Source organism: Cannabis sativa, chromosome 2 (genome assembly GCF_029168945.1).
Source record: "Cannabis sativa cultivar Pink pepper isolate KNU-18-1 chromosome 2, ASM2916894v1, whole genome shotgun sequence".
In the NCBI taxonomy this organism is placed as follows: Eukaryota; Viridiplantae; Streptophyta; class Magnoliopsida; order Rosales; family Cannabaceae; genus Cannabis; species Cannabis sativa.
The window spans coordinates 69,074,727-69,092,524 of record NC_083602.1 but is presented as its reverse complement, the minus strand read 5'-3'; the positions used below and the strand labels follow the sequence as shown (position 1 = coordinate 69,092,524).

Genomic DNA, 17,798 nt, shown 5'->3' with positions numbered 1-17,798 from the left:
TTACTTTTAATTGTCTGGCCACCAATTAAATGTCTATGATTTTGATGCGAGATCTGAGAAGTGAGTGTCAAATATGCTATAGTAGAATAGAACTGAATTTCGATATAGGACGAGAGTACCTATATGGTTTAGATAGCTTATAGGGTTTCTGTGTTTAATGCCTGTTGCATGTTAAATTTATCACGAGAGTAGAAAGTTTGCATGTAATTGAGATTTATATATCTAAGAAGACTATAAATTACCTTAGTAAACCTGCTATTGCATAGGAATTAATATTAGGAAAATAATCATATTAGGCCATATTCAATAAAAACAATTGAAATCGACACCCTAGTTTATTAACTACTAATTTTCTCGAATCATTGCTTCCAACTATTTTTCTTATACTTCATTGTTTTTTTCTTCCTAGCTTTTATTTAATCAAATAGAAGTGAAAGTTTAGTTTTAACGTACTTAACTACACTCCATGTGGGATCGACCTCACTCCTCGTGAGTCTACTACTTTAAACGATACGTACACTTGCGTGTGCTAAATATCGCAACACACTCCTAAATTAAATATATGAAAAAAAAAGGCTTTTTTCTATAATAGATATTTTAGGCCCAAATTTTACATTTTTAGTTTGAAAAAGAAAATTAAACAAAAAAGGAAATTCAAAGTTTTTTTTTCAAAAATAAGGACTGAGCAGTCCGCATCTTCTTCCTCCTTCATTCCTAGCCACACTAAAGCATTCTCTCCCACTGAAGCACAATTTCAACTTCAAAAAAAAAACATCAAAGTTGTGTAATAACAAGGTCGCAAAGTAGATCTCAACAACCCAAAAATAAAAAGGTAAATTAGAAATTGGTTGTTATATAATCGTGGGAAGGGGATTCACTTTCACTGGTTACTACGTTTGAAGATACCCTCCTCGGATAAAATGTGTTTCGAGGTTGCATGCGTAAGCCTTTATTTTTATTTGATTCATGGAAATTAAGGGAACATTACATGCAAGTTTTTTCTTTTTGCCTTGTTCTGCAAAATTTTTGAAGCTAAGAATTCGGTTGAGCAATTATGACAGCATTAATAATCCATGAATTCAAAGTGACTGGATGGAGCTTGATGTTTTGTTATTCTCTATTGGGAGCTATCGCTGCCAAATCATAATTAGTGATCACAATGCAATATTTGTTGATTTTCACTTGTTTATTCCATTTCACTAACTATCTCTTTGAGTGTTACACCAGAATCGCTTATACCCATCTGCATCATTGATGTCGAAATATAGTAGATTTTTTTATTTATCTTTCTTGTATCTGAATTTGAACTGTTTTAAGATAAAGATTCATTCTCACATTTTCCCTAATCCATACATCCCAATGTGGAAGCTATTCTATTGATGTTTGCATAATATTTCAGTATAAATTCTTAACATATTATGGAGATTAAAAAGAATTATCATGTTGTATTCTTTCATAAGCATTTTTCTGAACTAAACCTTTTTTTTATGAAACATAATATTTTAGTATTTTTTTTTTCATAATTAGGTTGCTATATAGTGTTTGTTAATCATATCAAGCATAATTCATAGGGTAAATTGGTTGATCTAAAGAAATTAATATAATCAATTTATAATTGAACAACTATTACTGATGTATTCAAGGTCATTTGTTGTTTGTTGTCAAGAAAAGTTGTTTATGCGTTGTTTTTATGGATTAAAATAGTTTTTTTAGAAATATTGATACTCATAACAAATATAAAAATTTCAGGATATAAATGGAATCTCTGCAAGTATTGGTACAGAGCAATGGTCATTAAGATGACAACAAGTACTATGTTAATTACGAATAACTGGAGAATCAATATAAAGAGATTACACTTATGTTTAATTAGTGCAGATAATATTGCAAGAACTAGACTACAATTCTAAAACAACTCAAATACAATTGAAATACCAACTGAAGGAAAGTTGCCAACCACTCTAAATCAAGAATGACAAAAGTTTGTTATATTACATAAAGTTATTAACAAAGAAAACCGATTTCACACGATATCTATTGTGTGTGAACACATTCAACTACAAAGAAAAATAGAATAACAATCCTTTTAGGTAGCTACGCAAGCAATGGTGTGCAACAATATGACAGTGGCTGGAAGTGAACATCACTTAGGACATTGAACTGTGCAACAACCTGACAACAACACAACGACAACATCTAAACAACTTTTATCTGCTCCAAGGAGGGGATCAGTTTGGCACTTTGAAAATAGAATCAGCTGTAAAACAATAAGAAAACAACCAAAAGCAAACCCCCGAAGAAGCTGAATATTGAAGAATCTATAATTATTTGTTCATCAATTGATATTGTTTTTGTTGAAAATAACAAAAATAAAATTATATAATATCTACAGAAGAATAATTAAGTTATTTTCATGTTATCGTGAAGCTTCTTTTGTGTTGTTTTTGTAACATTTTATTTCAAATTAAAAATAAAATCAAGTTATTTTTGTGTTGTTGTAAAGTTTGTTATGAATTATTTATACATTACACCGATTGTTCAATAATTAAAAGAATAGGGTTTTACATGTTAAAATAAAAACTTATCTTATTATCTCTTATATATTGACATGAAAAATAGTAAGAGAACACGTATTATGTTAACTTTGAATCAAGTGGGACAATGATAGAAAGAGATTGTAAATATAAAAAAAATTACTTATATTTAATAATAACATTGTTTGTTATTTAATTTATAGTTGTTTTAAAGCTGTAAACATGTTGTTTAACTTTATTACTTTTAAACATGTTTAATTGTTACTTTTTAAACATGTTATTTTCACGTTGTTTGTACGTTGATCAATTTCAGTAGTTATTTATAGATTTCTTAAACTATATATACAATTATTTTTATGTTTATATTGTTGTTAAATAGTTGTTAACAGTTAAAAAATCTATTAACAATTATTATTTTTTTTCTAAAAAAAAGGAATATAAATATACTAATACTCCATGTAGAAATTAAAAATATAATAAAAGTTGTTTCTTCCTATACTAAAAGATATAAATAAATTCAAAAGAAATTATAATGTTCAATATCTCATGCAATATACATTAGAAGTTAACTAGAAAAAAATTTACAAAAATATAAAAGCAACATTTCTTGAAAATATGTTGCTCTTGAGTGCATACAACCAAAACCAAACACATTTCTCAATCATTAATCCATGCATAGTAGCTTCAACCTTGTTAGAAGACTTTTGAACATTTTCTTCGACACTTTCAATGTATGTAACTCACTTCATTTTACCAAAGAAATAGAAATGAACAACAAGCTTATTCTCATCAAATTTGAAGTTCATTATCACAAGAAATCAAGTCCTGCAGCAGTTAAAACAACATCAAAACAACATTAAACAAACTATAAAATAACTTTCTTTTATGATTTTTTTTCTTCAAATAAATGAAATACAACCGGAAAACATTTCAAACAAGACAAATAAAAAAAAATAAGTTATTGTCAACACCATCAGAGGTTTTATCACGCACCTAAAAATATTAAGATGAAAAAATTAATAAAACAATTAATCAATAAAAATACGATTAATAATTAAGCAAAACTGTAAGTATATCATATACTGAACAACATAAAAACAACAATATAACAACAAAAAAATAACGTAATTGTAAAACTTAATAAATATGAAACTAAAAAAACTTCAATTAAAACTCAAATATAGCTGATTAATGTAAGACCTAACCCAATGATATAGTTTTTTTTAAGAACCCTATAATAAAAACTGTATAATAACTAAATTAAAACTAAAAAACAACTAATTAAAAACAGATTATAGTGAGAGACATAAACCATTTAAGGTTCAACAGTTCTTCTTGCTAAATACATCAAAAAAAAAAAATAAAAATACATAAACATAACAAAACAAGTCTTTGGAACTAAACAAAGACAACAAAAATTATACATTAATCTTTTAAATTGCAACATCGACATCATTATCTCGCCTTTTTACCCTTATAGACTCTTCAATTAATGACTTGGTGAAACAACATCAACAAGATGAACTAAAAGATGAGACAACTATAAAACAACTTATAAACAACGTTAAAGCAACATACCCATTTAAAATATTCAGATAAAATCTCTAATTCATAAAAAAGATAAAACTTAAATCAACACAAGTAATATCAAAATAATAGCACGAAAATGCTTAACTTAAAGTTTAAATAAAATCACATTTGAATATGGCCCTTTCCTTTAAGTTAGTGAAAAAGATTGAATTCTCTTAGGCATTTCACCAAATACTTAGCAGGTGTACTTTTATATGTATATATATATACAAAAACTCAACATTTAGAATAACAACAAAATTCATAAAATCTATGAGTAAAATAGAAAAATTAATAACTAATAAGCAAATAAACAACAAACTTTAATAAAAACTATCAAATCTAAACTTTTATTCTTGTAAGTTTAGCAAAAGAAGAAGAAGAAGAAGAAGAAGAAGAATAAGAAGATGAGGAAGAAGATGAAGATGATCTTACAAACATTATTTGAAGGACAATGGGGGAAAGGTAAGGGTTAGGGCTTGAGAGTTTGGCTTCAACAGATTAATTGTGTGAAGAAAAGAAAGAGAAAAAGGGTTATGAAGATTTGCTGCGTGAGACAAAATGAGAGAAACCAAAAGGTGTGCTGATATCATCAATGTAGTATTTTTGTAATTTAATACTTTTTGAAGCTTAAACAAGTAAAAATGGTTTTGTAAAAATGTTTAAAAAATTAATAAACATTAAAAATGTAAAAAAATAGTTAAATTTGACTCATAGTGTAAAAATCCCCAGAAAAATGAAAATGAAATGTGCTAACAAAAAAAAGGTGTACGGTGCAATTTCCTCTTGAATTCAAAAATATAAGGCCGTCATAGCGTTCCCAAACCCCAAAACGTTCGAAGTTTTCGCGGGGTCTGACCCGAAAAAGAAAAAGAAAAAAAAAAACGTTTCGCGGTTTTGTTTTGCTGAAATCTGAGGATCCAGCTTCTACAGAATGTGTTTCACCGAAAATAATTCTTTTTGCGATCCACCTACGCCAATTAGCTCAATCTCTTAATTTGTAAGCTTTCTCTTGTATTCATTTAAGTTTTTTCTCCAATTTTTGCTAGTAATGTATAGTAGATTACATATCGGAACAGTTATCATAAAAAATTTAGGGGTTTCCTTTTAATTTTTTTTAATGTAGGTTTTAGAATAAAATAGGGATTTTTATGTTGCTTGTTGCTTTTCTATTGTCGAAAAGGCATTGCTGGTTTCAGTAGTTGCTAATGTTCACCTGGAAGTAAGAATGAAATGTAGAATTTTTAGATTGTAATGTGTTTTATTATTGGGTAAAAATTAAAACTGCAAAATGATTTCAGCTAAGCAATTGAACGGATCAGTTATTTTTATTTTGCTTGAAGGAAGTTGAAGATTTGTTTGGTTATTTAGAAATGGGAAACATAGAAGAAATCTGGAAGTTATAGACTCAACAGCTCTACTCTTAGGAGAGAACAAAAATCTGTTAATTTTGACATGAGTCCTTTTTACTATGTCAATGCAGGTATTATGTTTACAAGCTTTCATTTGTTGCAAGTGTTTAACTTGTGTTTGAATGTTTTGTTTTTCTTTGTCTAGAAAACAATTTCAAACATGAATGGCAATAGTATTTCTTCCGAAGAAGATGTTGTCTCAAAACTTATTGAAATGGGGTTTGAGAATTCCATTGCTGTAGAAGCTGTGAAATTAGTTGGTCCATCCGTTGATGATGCAGTTGAACATATCTTGAACGGATGTCGTAGAAACAGTCATAGGACAACAAGTAATTCTACCAGCTCTGAGAACAATGTCAAGGCTTTGGGGAAAAGAACCATGTATTCCTCTTGTGTCTCTGGTCAGAAGCGACAATCTAGCATACTAGAACATTTCCAATCCACTAGCAGAAACAAGAGAAGGGAAACTGAAGTTGTGGAACAAAGCAAGCCACCTATTTCAGATGATAGTTATTGTATCAAGACTGCTACATCAGAAGCATTTCTAGATGATTGCTCAGATGAGATGGTCATTGGACCAGGTTGGGAACATAAAGTGAACAGTTTATTGCAAAAGCATTTCGGTAATTTTTCGTTAAAAAAATTTCAGAAAGAAGCATTGGCTGCATGGCTAGCTAATGAAGACTGCCTTGTTCTTGCTGCAACAGGATCTGGTAACAGTTGTTAATGTATATGCACTCTTTCTTGTGTTGGGTGAGTTTCAGGTCTTTATACTCAATTATTAGTTTGCAGGGAAATCTTTGTGTTTTCAGATTCCAGCATTATTGACTGGGAAGGTTGTGGTTGTAATATCACCATTGATAAGCTTGATGCATGATCAGTGCTTAAAACTAGCAAAACATGGCGTCTCTGCTTGCTTTCTTGGCTCTGGCCAGCCTGATAGTTCTGTTGAAACTAAAGCTATGAGAGGCGTGTATAGCATAGTGTATATCTGTCCTGAGACAGTTTTAAGGTATGTATAAGAGTAGTGCTATTTCTTGTGTCATTTAGGTGCATACAAGTTTGTATTTACTTTTAAAATTTTAAATCTGCTGTGCTACAGACTGATCAAACCACTTCAGACATTAGCAGAAAATCGTGGGATTGCTTTATTTGCTATAGATGAAGTACATTGTGTTTCTAAGTGGGGTCATGATTTTCGGCCAGACTACAGGTCTGTCAATTTCCACTTTAATTCTTTACCCCTGTACCACAATATTTATTAGATTTGCATTTCCACAGTGACTTGTGCTTTGAATGAATTAAAAAATTGACATTTTTCAAGACCCATTCTTGTGTTTGTACTTCAAATATCTGAATATAAGTATTATAAATTTCAGGAGATTGTCTGTCCTGCGAGAGAAGTTCAGTGCAAGCAACTTAAAGTTCCTAAAATTCAGTATACCGCTGATGGCATTAACTGCTACTGCCACAATACAGGTTCGAGAAGACATTCTCAAGTCATTGTCCATGACAAAAGAAACAAAGATTGTCCTTACCTCGTTTTTTCGACCAAACCTGAGGTTTTCAGTGAGTTCCCTCTCACGGCATTATCCATCCTTCATTTCAGTAGTTTAATTTCTAGAGGGCTCCAGAGCTTTAAATTTTTACCAAGATATGTTACTTTATGGTAGGATAAATTCAGTCATTTCTTTTGGGCTGTTAAACATTTTAACTTTTCTCATAATCTTTGTCAGTAACATTCATGCTGTTGCTGTTTTACAGGTAAAGCATAGTAGAACCTCTTCACCATTATCTTATGAGAAAGATTTCCATGAGTTGATTGACCTATATGCGAGAAAGGGAAAACCTGGAGAAAAGAAACAAATGATATTCCCACAAGAATTTAGTGGTTCATTTGTTAGCATATTGGAGGCAGATTCCATTTCTGACAATGATTTAACTGATGTTGAGGATGGTTATTCTGATAGAGATGATGAAACAAATTCAACAGAGCATAATAGTGCAAAGGGAAAACAAATGTCAATTGAGTACCTGGAAAATGAGGTGGATGTTTTCCAGAGTGTGGATGATTGGGATGGTATTCAAATTCATATTCTTTATTATTTTGTTTCTATTGAAATTATTTTCTTCAAATTTGCTCTACCCTGCATATTTATACACACATACATTATATTACACACACACACATATCTTATATGCATCCGTTTTGATACTTCAAGTTCCACTGCTGCAGTTGCATGTGGTGAGTTTTCCGCAGAAGCTCCTCATGTAGACTGTGATCTCAATGGTGTATCTGAGTCCGGGGATACCCCAAATAGAGTGGACAAAAGAGATCAACTTCTTAAAGAGAATGTAGAACAAGGACCAACTATCATATATGTTCCCACTAGGAAAGATACCCTGAAAATTGCCAAGTATCTATGTGGATATGGTGTGAAGGCTGCTGCCTATAATGCAGGGGTATGTCTTTGATATATTTTGTAATATGTTCTTTTTATACATATGTTTCTAAAGCACTTCCTTAAATTTCTATTTATAAAAGATGCGAAGATAAACAAAAATACCAATTGAAAGTTTTTGATTCATCAATTATTATAATTATGGAAGGCGGTCCTAACAAAAATAGAGTAACATAGGTAAGAAATATTTGTGACATCTATCCATTTCGAAATTTTGAATCAACCGATTCATTGAGCAGCATTTTCCTCATATAATCAATTATGTGATTTATTGTCTGCCTACAAAACTAACCTTTAGCTCTTAAGGATTTCTTCGCCATGAACTCCAAAATATATTTGCTTGAATATTCTTATGACTCTGCAAAGCTATATTCGGGATACCATACCACAAGAATTTACTGTTGGCTGCCTACAAAATTAACCTTGTAGCGCATAAGAATTCTTTGCCATGAATGCGAAAATATGTTTGCTTGTTTTGTTTTTATGAGCTGCAAGACTATTTTTTACTATGGAACAATGTTTTCTGCCTGGATACCCTACAGAGCAGGATTCAGGGATCCAGTAGATTTCATTACTAGCGAGAAATAACTTATATTTTCATGTCCCCATTTGAAGCTGGCTGATAATCTGCATCCGATTTGATGTCCATGTTTTTGCCGTTATCTGTTCTAGTTTATTAAAGTAATTTTGCAAGTTTATTTTTTCTATAAAGTTGCCAAAAAAGCATCTGAGGCAGGTCCACATGGAATTTCAAGAAAACACAATAGAGGTATGAATTTCATACTTTGTATAATACTACACAGTTCATTTCACAATCATAGTTTTGTGGCTTCTTGTTTCCTTTCTCTAATAAATTATATCAATCAGCTGTTTTTCCCTATGAAATTGATTATTTTCCTTGTTCTTAGTTATGCTATAGAATTTAATTCCTAATAGAATGATTTCAGTTCCACAACCACTTAGGTAGAACTTAATCTCAAAAGCTAGCATAAGAGAGGAGGGTGCCCAAATAGTTATATTTCACTAACTAATCCCGTACTTACAATCCCCCTTAGAGCCGACATCCACGATGACACACTCTATGGGGGCCCACTCTGGGCTTTTTCCACAGGTTGGCCCTTTCGCACTTGAAGGAGCATGATACCATTTGTAACAATCACTTAAGTAGAACTAACTCCTAAAAACTAGCCTAAGAGAGGAGGGTGCCTAAGTAGTTATAGATCATCAACTAATCCCATAATAGTCGATGTGGGTTCCTAACATATAACTTTGTGGAATTTTATAATTTTATAGTTTTCTCATGATATTTCCTTTACCTTCGCCTTTAGGTTGTTGTAGCAACAATTGCTTTTGGTATGGGGATTGACAAGTTAAATGTTCGAAGGATTATTCACTATGGTTGGCCACAGGTATTCTCTTTTTAGTTGTTCTTTGATGTTTGTTGTTTCTCGCTCTTTCATAATTATGCTTTATGGTTGTATGATAACCATGAATTATATTTCAACTTGAAATTAATTTGATTTCATTTATCTCATGAGGCAAAATGTCCCCTAAAATGTGACTATTCATTTTTAGATGGACAAAAATAAAATTATTTTTTTTGCTGCATAAGATTTTTAGATGAATTCTGGTTTATGCTTCTTGTAACATATAGTTGCACTGTAGAGCCTGGAAGCATACTATCAAGAAGCTGGTCGTGCTGGAAGAGACGGAAAGTTAGCAGATTGTAGTAAGCAAGTCTATGTTTCATGTTTTTGGTGAAACAGTAATTTCTTATACTAAATTGCAAATTTGAGGGGATGAAGCTTCTTTATCTTATTTATATTTTTATTTGTTAAAAAATTAATCTTATAATATGATCGATATTTGAAAGTTCATTTTTTTCTTTTTTGAACTCCTATTTGATCCTCAATGGACTGGCAAGATGAATTTAAATTTTTAGTATGGAAGGGGGTATTGGGTTTTTACTCATTTGAATCTCAATGAATGTTGATACTCAACAAAACATAGTCGCAACTCATTATCTGCTTTCTCAACAGTACTGATTGCAAACTTATCAAGAATACCGTCACTTTTGCCTAGTAAGAGGACTGCAGAGCAGACAAGGCAAGCATACAAGATGTTGTCTGATTGTTTCAGGTTTATAGTTAATTCTTCTCCTCATATACTACTATGTTTCATTATTGTACTAAAGATTATTTTACTCCAGTGGTGTACATCGATGCACATGTTTATATTGCATATTTCTTCTTTATTTGCAGGTATGGAATGAATTTGTCATGCTGTCGGGCTAAGAAGCTCGTGGAGTACTTTGGAGAGAAATTTGCTGATGAGAAGTGTCTCTTGTACGCACGGTTTTTTATATCCTCATTTTAGTCGTGATATTAAAGTTTGTTTTCTTGATTGTAAAGTACTTTTATGACATTTTTCATGTCTACTATCTTGATTCTCATTATCATCAAATATTTTATTTCAAGAAAAGCAGTCAGGGTTGGCATTGTTTCACATATATACATTAATGTTTCCATTTAAATGAAATATTTATGTGCATATGCACGTACATTTATGCAGGTGCGATGTGTGCGTTAATGGACCTCCCGAAGTACAGGATTTGAGAGAGGAGGCAGACATCTTGATGCAGGTCATTGCTGCCTATAATGTAAGTAGTACGATTATTGTTATCATAAATGCGATGTGATGAATTAACTTTTTTATATTTGAATATTAACTATAATTGCTCAAAGCATTCTTGTGTTTTTTGGGTCTATCTAGAAGTAGTTACAAACTGAATCAATAGAGCTGTGTAAAGTATCAGAAATTACAATATGCTCATGGATTTAGTCATGATGTAGCTCTAGATTTGTGAACGGAATACACTTTTCCAAACTCCAATCATCTCATGGGTGACATGTTGTGTTTCAGGGAAGTAGAACTTTTGACGATGCCTCATACTTTGACGATGCAAGTACACAACAACGATTCAGGGGAAAGCCAGATCTCAGGATGTTTGTCAGTGAAATTAGGTTACAGGTATCATATTTCCAATTCCTTTTCACAATCTCTGTTTGCTTCATTATAAGACATTTGTTAATTATAAGACATTCATTTGCTTCTTTAAATTTTATCATATGATGGCCATTGCAGTCTCAAAAATTCATGGCAACTGATCTGCTCTGGTGGCGAGGTCTTGCTCGAATTATGGAAAGTAAAGGGTTAATTAGAGAGGGAGATGACAAGGTATACCATTTTAACTATTTCCGTAAGTATATTATTACTCCAATGTCTATATTTGGCAGAAAATTGTCTTGTTGGCTTGGGTTTCTGTTCACCGTCGTAGGAGTAGCATGTTGTTATTGCCTTTAGTTGACAGACTTGTTTTTAATAAGTTTGCACTGTTTTGGTCAGAACCATGTTCAGATTACAATGCCAGAGCCAACAGAGCTTGGTCTTGAGTTTCTGCAATACAAGGAAGACCAAACTTTTTGTGCTCACCCAGAGGCAGATATGCTTGTATCCATGAGGAAGACTGAATCTTATTCGAGTTTCTCAGACTGGGGAAAAGGCTGGGCTGACCCTGAGATTCGACATCAACGTTTGGAGAGGATGCAACCCAAGACAAAGCAGAGAAAAGCAAAGGGGTTAAGAGGGTCAAGAAAAAGGGGGAAAAGAAAATCAAATAAGCATACTCCTGATATGACTACTGCTAGAGGTAGAATAGCAGCAAAATTCACCAAAGCAAATGGTAAGCCATTTCGGTCTTAGGTGATTTATTGAAAATTTGTAACCATGAACTGTGTAGAGTTGGCCACTCTATCACGAAGTTTTTGAAAAAGCAAGATATTGAATGATTTTTTATTTTTATTTTTTATATGAGAATCAAATCTGTTGTTATAAATTAAGAGTATTCATTTGCAACTTCTACAATAATATTTGTAAAAGTAGACAAAGTAGGTGAGGGATTGTTGACGGCCATAGCAACTTTGAGAGCATCAGTTTCAACTTCAGTAATGGCGAGTTGAAGCTGCGATGCCCAAAGAAGGCTATGAAAAAGTGTCATAACTTCATCTCATGTGATTTGAATGTGCCTTCGAGTAAGCAGTAGTCACATGCCCATGAACATCCCTTACAATCGAGTAGAAATACTGATTGCTGCATCAACATTCATTTCAAGACCTGAAAGAAGAGGCGGCAGTGTATGTAGTGGCTTCCAAGGTTCGGGAACAACAGGAACAGTTGGAGATGTCACAACCGGTTCATGCTTCATATTTATTGATGTTAAATTTCTTACCAAAAAAAAAAATGATGTTAAATTTACATCAAAATCGAAAAATGCTTATCAAATTTGTCAAAAAAATAAGCATGAGCAAAATTGAAACGTACAAATTTATCTGCCCAACAGCGACAATAATAGTAAAAGATAAGAAGTTATTTACGGATGAGAAATAATATTGAACATTTCTGTCTCATGTTTATTGCTGTAGAATGAAAATGGAAAGTAAATGTATGGATGCATTTTCTATTAGATTTGTAACATTTTTAGACTATATTTCAACAAATTTTATTTTTAAAAGATGTCATTTGGTTTTGTATTTTATTTGGTTCAAATTTGATGCAGTGCATGTATCATTATTCAATCTAATATATTTATTACTTGAAAGAAAAATCTAATATAATTATTAAAAGGTAGTAATAAATTATTGAACAATAAAATAGTATAGTAATCATTTCGCAATATATCAATCTTTATATATATATATATTTATATCCTATGGTTTCTCTCTAGGGTTGAGAGTCTAGTGCTGCTGCTTGTGACTTCTTTTCTCCTCTCTGGTCATGGCTTGCCAACCTGTTTGTGGGTTTGGCAGTGGCTATGGTTGGGAGTTGTTGATTGTGCATCTAAAGGGGCTCTTTAATGGAGGATCGACATCTTTTGGTATTGGATTTTTGGGGTTTTCGCTTGATGGCCAGGCTTGGTTTTAGACGTTTCTAGCATGGGGTGTACCGTGGGGAGGGTCTTGATTTGGGTTGCAGAGGTTTGTTGATGGGGATCTGTTGTTTGTCTACCTGTCGTGGCTGGTTTCACTACTGTTTGGAAGTCATTTTCGCTTCCATTAGGGTGGTCCGAAAGCGACAATTTTAGATGGACGTCAAAGATTCGTTGGAGTTAGGCTTCACGGTGGAGATCTCGGAATGATTTGGTCCTTCAAGTTTGGGGTGACTCTCCTCTTGGTGGCAAGGTTGATATTCATTGTTGTGAGGACACCATGTGTTGGTATTCGGTGATTACATTAATCTTCATTGGTGTTTTTATTTCCTTGTTTATTTTTCAGTGATTGTTTGTTTTACTATCTTATACTTTTGATAATTGTGGTTTGTCACCCTCCCATTGGATCAATGGGAGTCGTAGTCTCAGTGGTCTGATATGGGGAATCCCTAGATTGTTATTCATTCTTTGTTTTATGGATTGATCTTTCAATAGTTTTGTCCTTGGTTTGGTTGGTTTTGTTATTTCTCCTTTATTCTAGTTAGAATAATTGGGGTGTCTTTGACCCAATTTTTATTGGAAGATCTTTGACTGATTGTCATTGATAAGTGTGATCTCACACATGTTCACATGTTCATTCAGGATGGACATCAAGTATTCTTCACATTTTTTCAATGCTTAGCAACTTATGAGTTTTTCAGTTGAAGATGTTGTTAGGTTTTTTTTCCTATTTATTGTAAACGACTTGGTTAGGCTATTATTATTGATTCTTCTCTATGACCAACATCTGCATGTAATGAATTATATCCGCTTTACCTATTAATGAAAATTTCCATAAAGGTACAAAAACAAAAAAAATCATTCCACCAAATAATGATAAGAATCTTATTAGAATGTCATTGTTTATACTTTATATGACAAGTAGAATAATTACTTACAAGGTGTTATCCAAATTTGTACACAATGACGTGACATCTATTTAGGTGACACAAGGAACACATTTTATAACCTAGACAAGCAAGTCTACTCCTAATGATTTGTACAGGAAGATTTGATACTCAAGGTCATAAACAGGAGTTGTGACAGTTGAGCAGAGTACGCGAAGACATCCGACCAACTTCCATCAAGTAGCTAGCTCTCATGCTCTGACCAGAGGGTGCGAGTTAAATAATTTTAGAGATATATCCGATATATCTACACGCTGGCAAGACACGACACTATCCCTAAATTCATGGGATAGATTCGTAGTATCAAAGAAGAAAGAAAATTTGCTTAAGTTTCCCATTTTGATTATTGTAATTATAGAAGGTAAATAGATTTCTTATTTTATTTTTTATTGATTTTGGGAAACCAATTTGATGTAACTAATCCCTATAAGTAGTGGACTCATCTCACTATTCAGGGAGATAAAATTCATTCAAGAAAAAAACTCACGAGAGAATTATAGATTCAAGAGTGAAATACTCAGATCATTGCAAGAGCTTTCGAGAGATATAAAGGCATTCTTGTTCATCTTCTCACAAGTCAATACAACTAAAGAGGAGTAGGCTATTACCATCAATAAGAGGCCGAACCTCTATAATTATAGTGTTTTCTTTACTTTATATTATCTATATTTGTTATTTTAATTCCTTAAATCGCTTTAATTTGACTCACTATCGTTGGCTAAAAGTGAGGTTAACATTTTGGTGCTTTCATTGAGAGCAAAGAAAAACAAGTCTTTGTTTTAAGTCTTTTTCAAGATACAAAATGGTTGTACAAACAAGGAGGGAAAATCAGACTAAAGTAACTGATCCAATGGCTATAGATCCAAACATGTAGACGCCTGCAAATCCTAGAGATCCAGCTAGGACGTACTCCCCTCTGACTAATCCTCAGCCACCAACAGGCCCGCAAACCAGGGGTGTTCATTGGATCACATCCAATGGATTTGGACTCATCCAATCCAATCCAATTATTTATTGGATATTGGATTTTTCCATCCGATCCAATCCAATTGAATTGAGTCATCCGATCCGATCCGATCCAATGGATGTATTGGATTGGATCGGTTCCATCCATTGGATGCTTTAACTGGTTTTTTATTAGATTGGATTGGATCCATCCAATCCATTTTAACCACTATTTAGGCTAATTTTATTAAAAAAAATATATATATATGAAAAAACATAATTTAAAACCTAATAATCTAACATAGATAATAAAATAATATATAAAATATTAAATAAAATAATTAAATATATAAAATTATAAATATTAAATATGATTGGATGGACATTGGATGATATTGGATTGGATTGGATCGGTTATCCATTGGATCGGATGTCTCATCCAACATCCGATCCGATCCAATTGGATTTTTAAAATTTGCATCCGATCCGATCCAATTATGATTGGATATCCGATTCTATTGGATCGGTTGGGATTAGATCGGTTAGGATTGGATCAGTCGGTTGGAATTGGATTGGATGACTTTCTGCACACCCCTACCGCAAACTGTAGGTCAAGGAGTGATTACCTTCAGCTAGGTTCACTCTAGGTTTGCAAGAAACTGGAACCACTAGTACTGAGATCGACCAAACTACTTTCGGTACTGCAATCCCATGTTCTACAAATTCTCAAAGGTCAATCAATGATGATACCAAACTAAAAAATTTGCAAGCTGCATTGGGGCAAACACACAACCACAATAATACTCTTTACTATGACTAGAAAGATACTCGAGCAGCTATAAATATTACTTTTGAAGAACAAAGATGCAAATTCGAAGAGTGGAGGGATCGAGATATGGGAATCATGAGAGCCCAGCAAGCGACAATCGACAACCGTTCCAGGTAGGCCGCTTGATCAGAAGAGCCTATCAAGTCATTGGCCAACAACCAGTAACAAACACTTATATTCCCACTGGGCCACAACACGAGCCAGAAGAATGTCCAGCTGAACTCCCTCAGCAAACCCAAATTAATGGACCGTCCAAGCCAAGGCCACAGGGTCAAATTGTGGGCCAAATGGTAGACGCGTGACTTTTACCAACTCGTTATTTGGGAGAGATTGATCAGCCTAACACTCGTCCTCAAACAGAGGTACCGAGCCAACCCCTTGCTCACAATGGCTAGGCAAGAAAGCCTCCAGGCAAATTAGTCTTTACCCAACTGGCTACCGTGCACGACCTTAGGAATAATCTGAATTGTAGAAGAAGATTAGATGGAAATGACACTCCTCCTACCATGCATCCAAATAATACAAATTACGATGTACCTGACCCAGTTCTAAAAGATCCTCATGTGACACAGGTCGGTCAACAGGAAGGTCAAGTTAATACATTGGTGCAAGCATAGATAGATCAACTAAGAACCTCGTTCAATGCCTGGCCAGCCAAAAACTCACAAATCTAGAACTTGACCGGACCAGGGGATCACCGTTCTCACTAGAAATCAATGCTCTTGACCTACCACCCAATTTCAAAATGCCAAAATGGAAAAAAAAAAAATACAAGCAAGGAAGATCCTTTGTCTCACAGTAAATATTTTGAAATGAAAATGGACTTACAAGCAGTGAGAGGTGATGTACGGTGCAAAATTTTCCCAGCTACCTTGGCAGAAGCTGCCTAACAGTGTTACTTCAAGTTAGCTCCAGGAAAGTTTAATATGTAGAATTCTTTCATGTTATAGTTTCATGCACAACTCTCCTCTTTTCGACAGCTCCCATCTCACTTAGAAGACATGGTTGAAGTGAAGCAAATACCAGGGGAAGCCTTGAGAGCTTACATCAGTAGATTCATGACTGACGCTACAAAAGTGAATGATTAATTAAAGAAGGGAGACTGTCCGTAATCCTAGGAGGTATTGAGCCTCTAAGAGAATTGTTGAAATACATAAAAAGACATAATATATGGTCAATGGCAGAATTCTTGGACCAGGCAGATGGATTTATAAAGCTTGAAGAAGCAGTTCGACATGTGGACACAATTGGAAAAAGAATAACCAACAGACACCATTGCAACCAATACATTCGTCTAGCCAGACTAGAATTCATAAAATCACAACAACTCGAATCAAGGTGGTAAAAGGCCAAACAATGGCAACTGTCAGGGCAATGGAAAGAAAAGCAGTTTCAGTGGCAACTCCGAACAACATCCTCAAGAGAATGCCTCAAAGTTAACTGCTTTTACTATCCTAATAGAGGATACATAAGAAATTTTCACAATAACCCAGTCTATGGTGTCGTATTAAAAACCTCCTCCCATGAAGAAAGATATGAACAAGAGGGACACCACCAAGTTTTGTCACTTTCATGCAGACTATGGTCATGAAATTAATGATTGCAATAATTTGATGTGGGAAATAGAGTTCCTCATCAGGAAAAATAACCTGCACTTGTAGAAATATGTCAAGAGTCAAGACCGACCAGGAACAAAGGGCCGCCCAACCAGATAACACACAAAACTAGTTGATGCCTCCACAAGTGGATGGACATCTTCAAGTTATTATTGGAGGCCCCCACATTGCTGGAGACTCGGGCAAAACTAGAGAAAAATATGCTCGGACCCTACAACATGAACAAAAAAAATGAGGTTTTGGTTGTTGGAGAAAGAAAGCCTAAACAACCACGCATTCGGGAACTAGTTATATCTTTTAGCAAAAATGACTCTAACCACGTTATATATCCGCACAACGATCCTTTGGTTGTTGATGTCCAGATTGCAAATAAAATGGTGGCTTGAACTATGGTTGACAATGGGTCCTCTTAAAATATTTTGCTCAAAACAACCTATGAAAAGATTGGGCTTCATCTCAAAGACTTGGTCCCATGCACTTAGTTGTTGTACGACTTCTCT

The 17,798-nt window shown here is 33.5% G+C and overlaps 1 protein-coding gene and 1 long non-coding RNA gene across 4 annotated transcripts; one reads left to right on the top strand and one right to left on the bottom strand.

The window, feature by feature from the left end:
- Nucleotides 1-3,061: 3,061 nt before the first annotated feature.
- Nucleotides 3,062-4,660, bottom strand: LOC115719344 (uncharacterized). Its single transcript, XR_004012147.2, has 2 exons — nt 4,539-4,660; nt 3,062-3,359 (listed from the first exon to the last, which is right to left on the bottom strand). It is a non-coding gene; the product is annotated as an uncharacterized LOC115719344 (long non-coding RNA).
- Nucleotides 4,661-4,792: 132 nt separating this feature from the next.
- On the top strand, nt 4,793-11,872 carry LOC115719343 (ATP-dependent DNA helicase Q-like SIM). Of its 3 annotated transcripts, none has more exons than XM_030648333.2 (16): nt 4,793-5,103; nt 5,587-6,228; nt 6,308-6,527; nt 6,618-6,728; nt 6,895-7,084; nt 7,280-7,595; nt 7,752-7,978; nt 8,690-8,746; nt 9,306-9,386; nt 9,643-9,706; nt 10,017-10,116; nt 10,239-10,322; nt 10,549-10,636; nt 10,900-11,007; nt 11,122-11,214; nt 11,383-11,872. In XM_030648333.2, exons 2-16 carry the CDS (start codon nt 5,676-5,678, stop codon nt 11,737-11,739), a joined length of 2,649 nt encoding a protein of 882 aa, XP_030504193.2. In that variant the 5' UTR covers nt 4,793-5,103; nt 5,587-5,675; the 3' UTR covers nt 11,740-11,872. The 3 variants fall into 3 exon arrangements, with proteins under 3 accessions (XP_030504193.2, XP_030504192.2, XP_060966798.1); XM_030648332.2 differs by having other exon boundaries at nt 4,799-5,103; nt 5,661-6,228; XM_061110815.1 differs by lacking the exon at nt 4,793-5,103 and having other exon boundaries at nt 6,049-6,228; nt 6,301-6,527.
- The last annotated feature ends 5,926 nt before the right edge of the window (nt 11,873-17,798 follow it).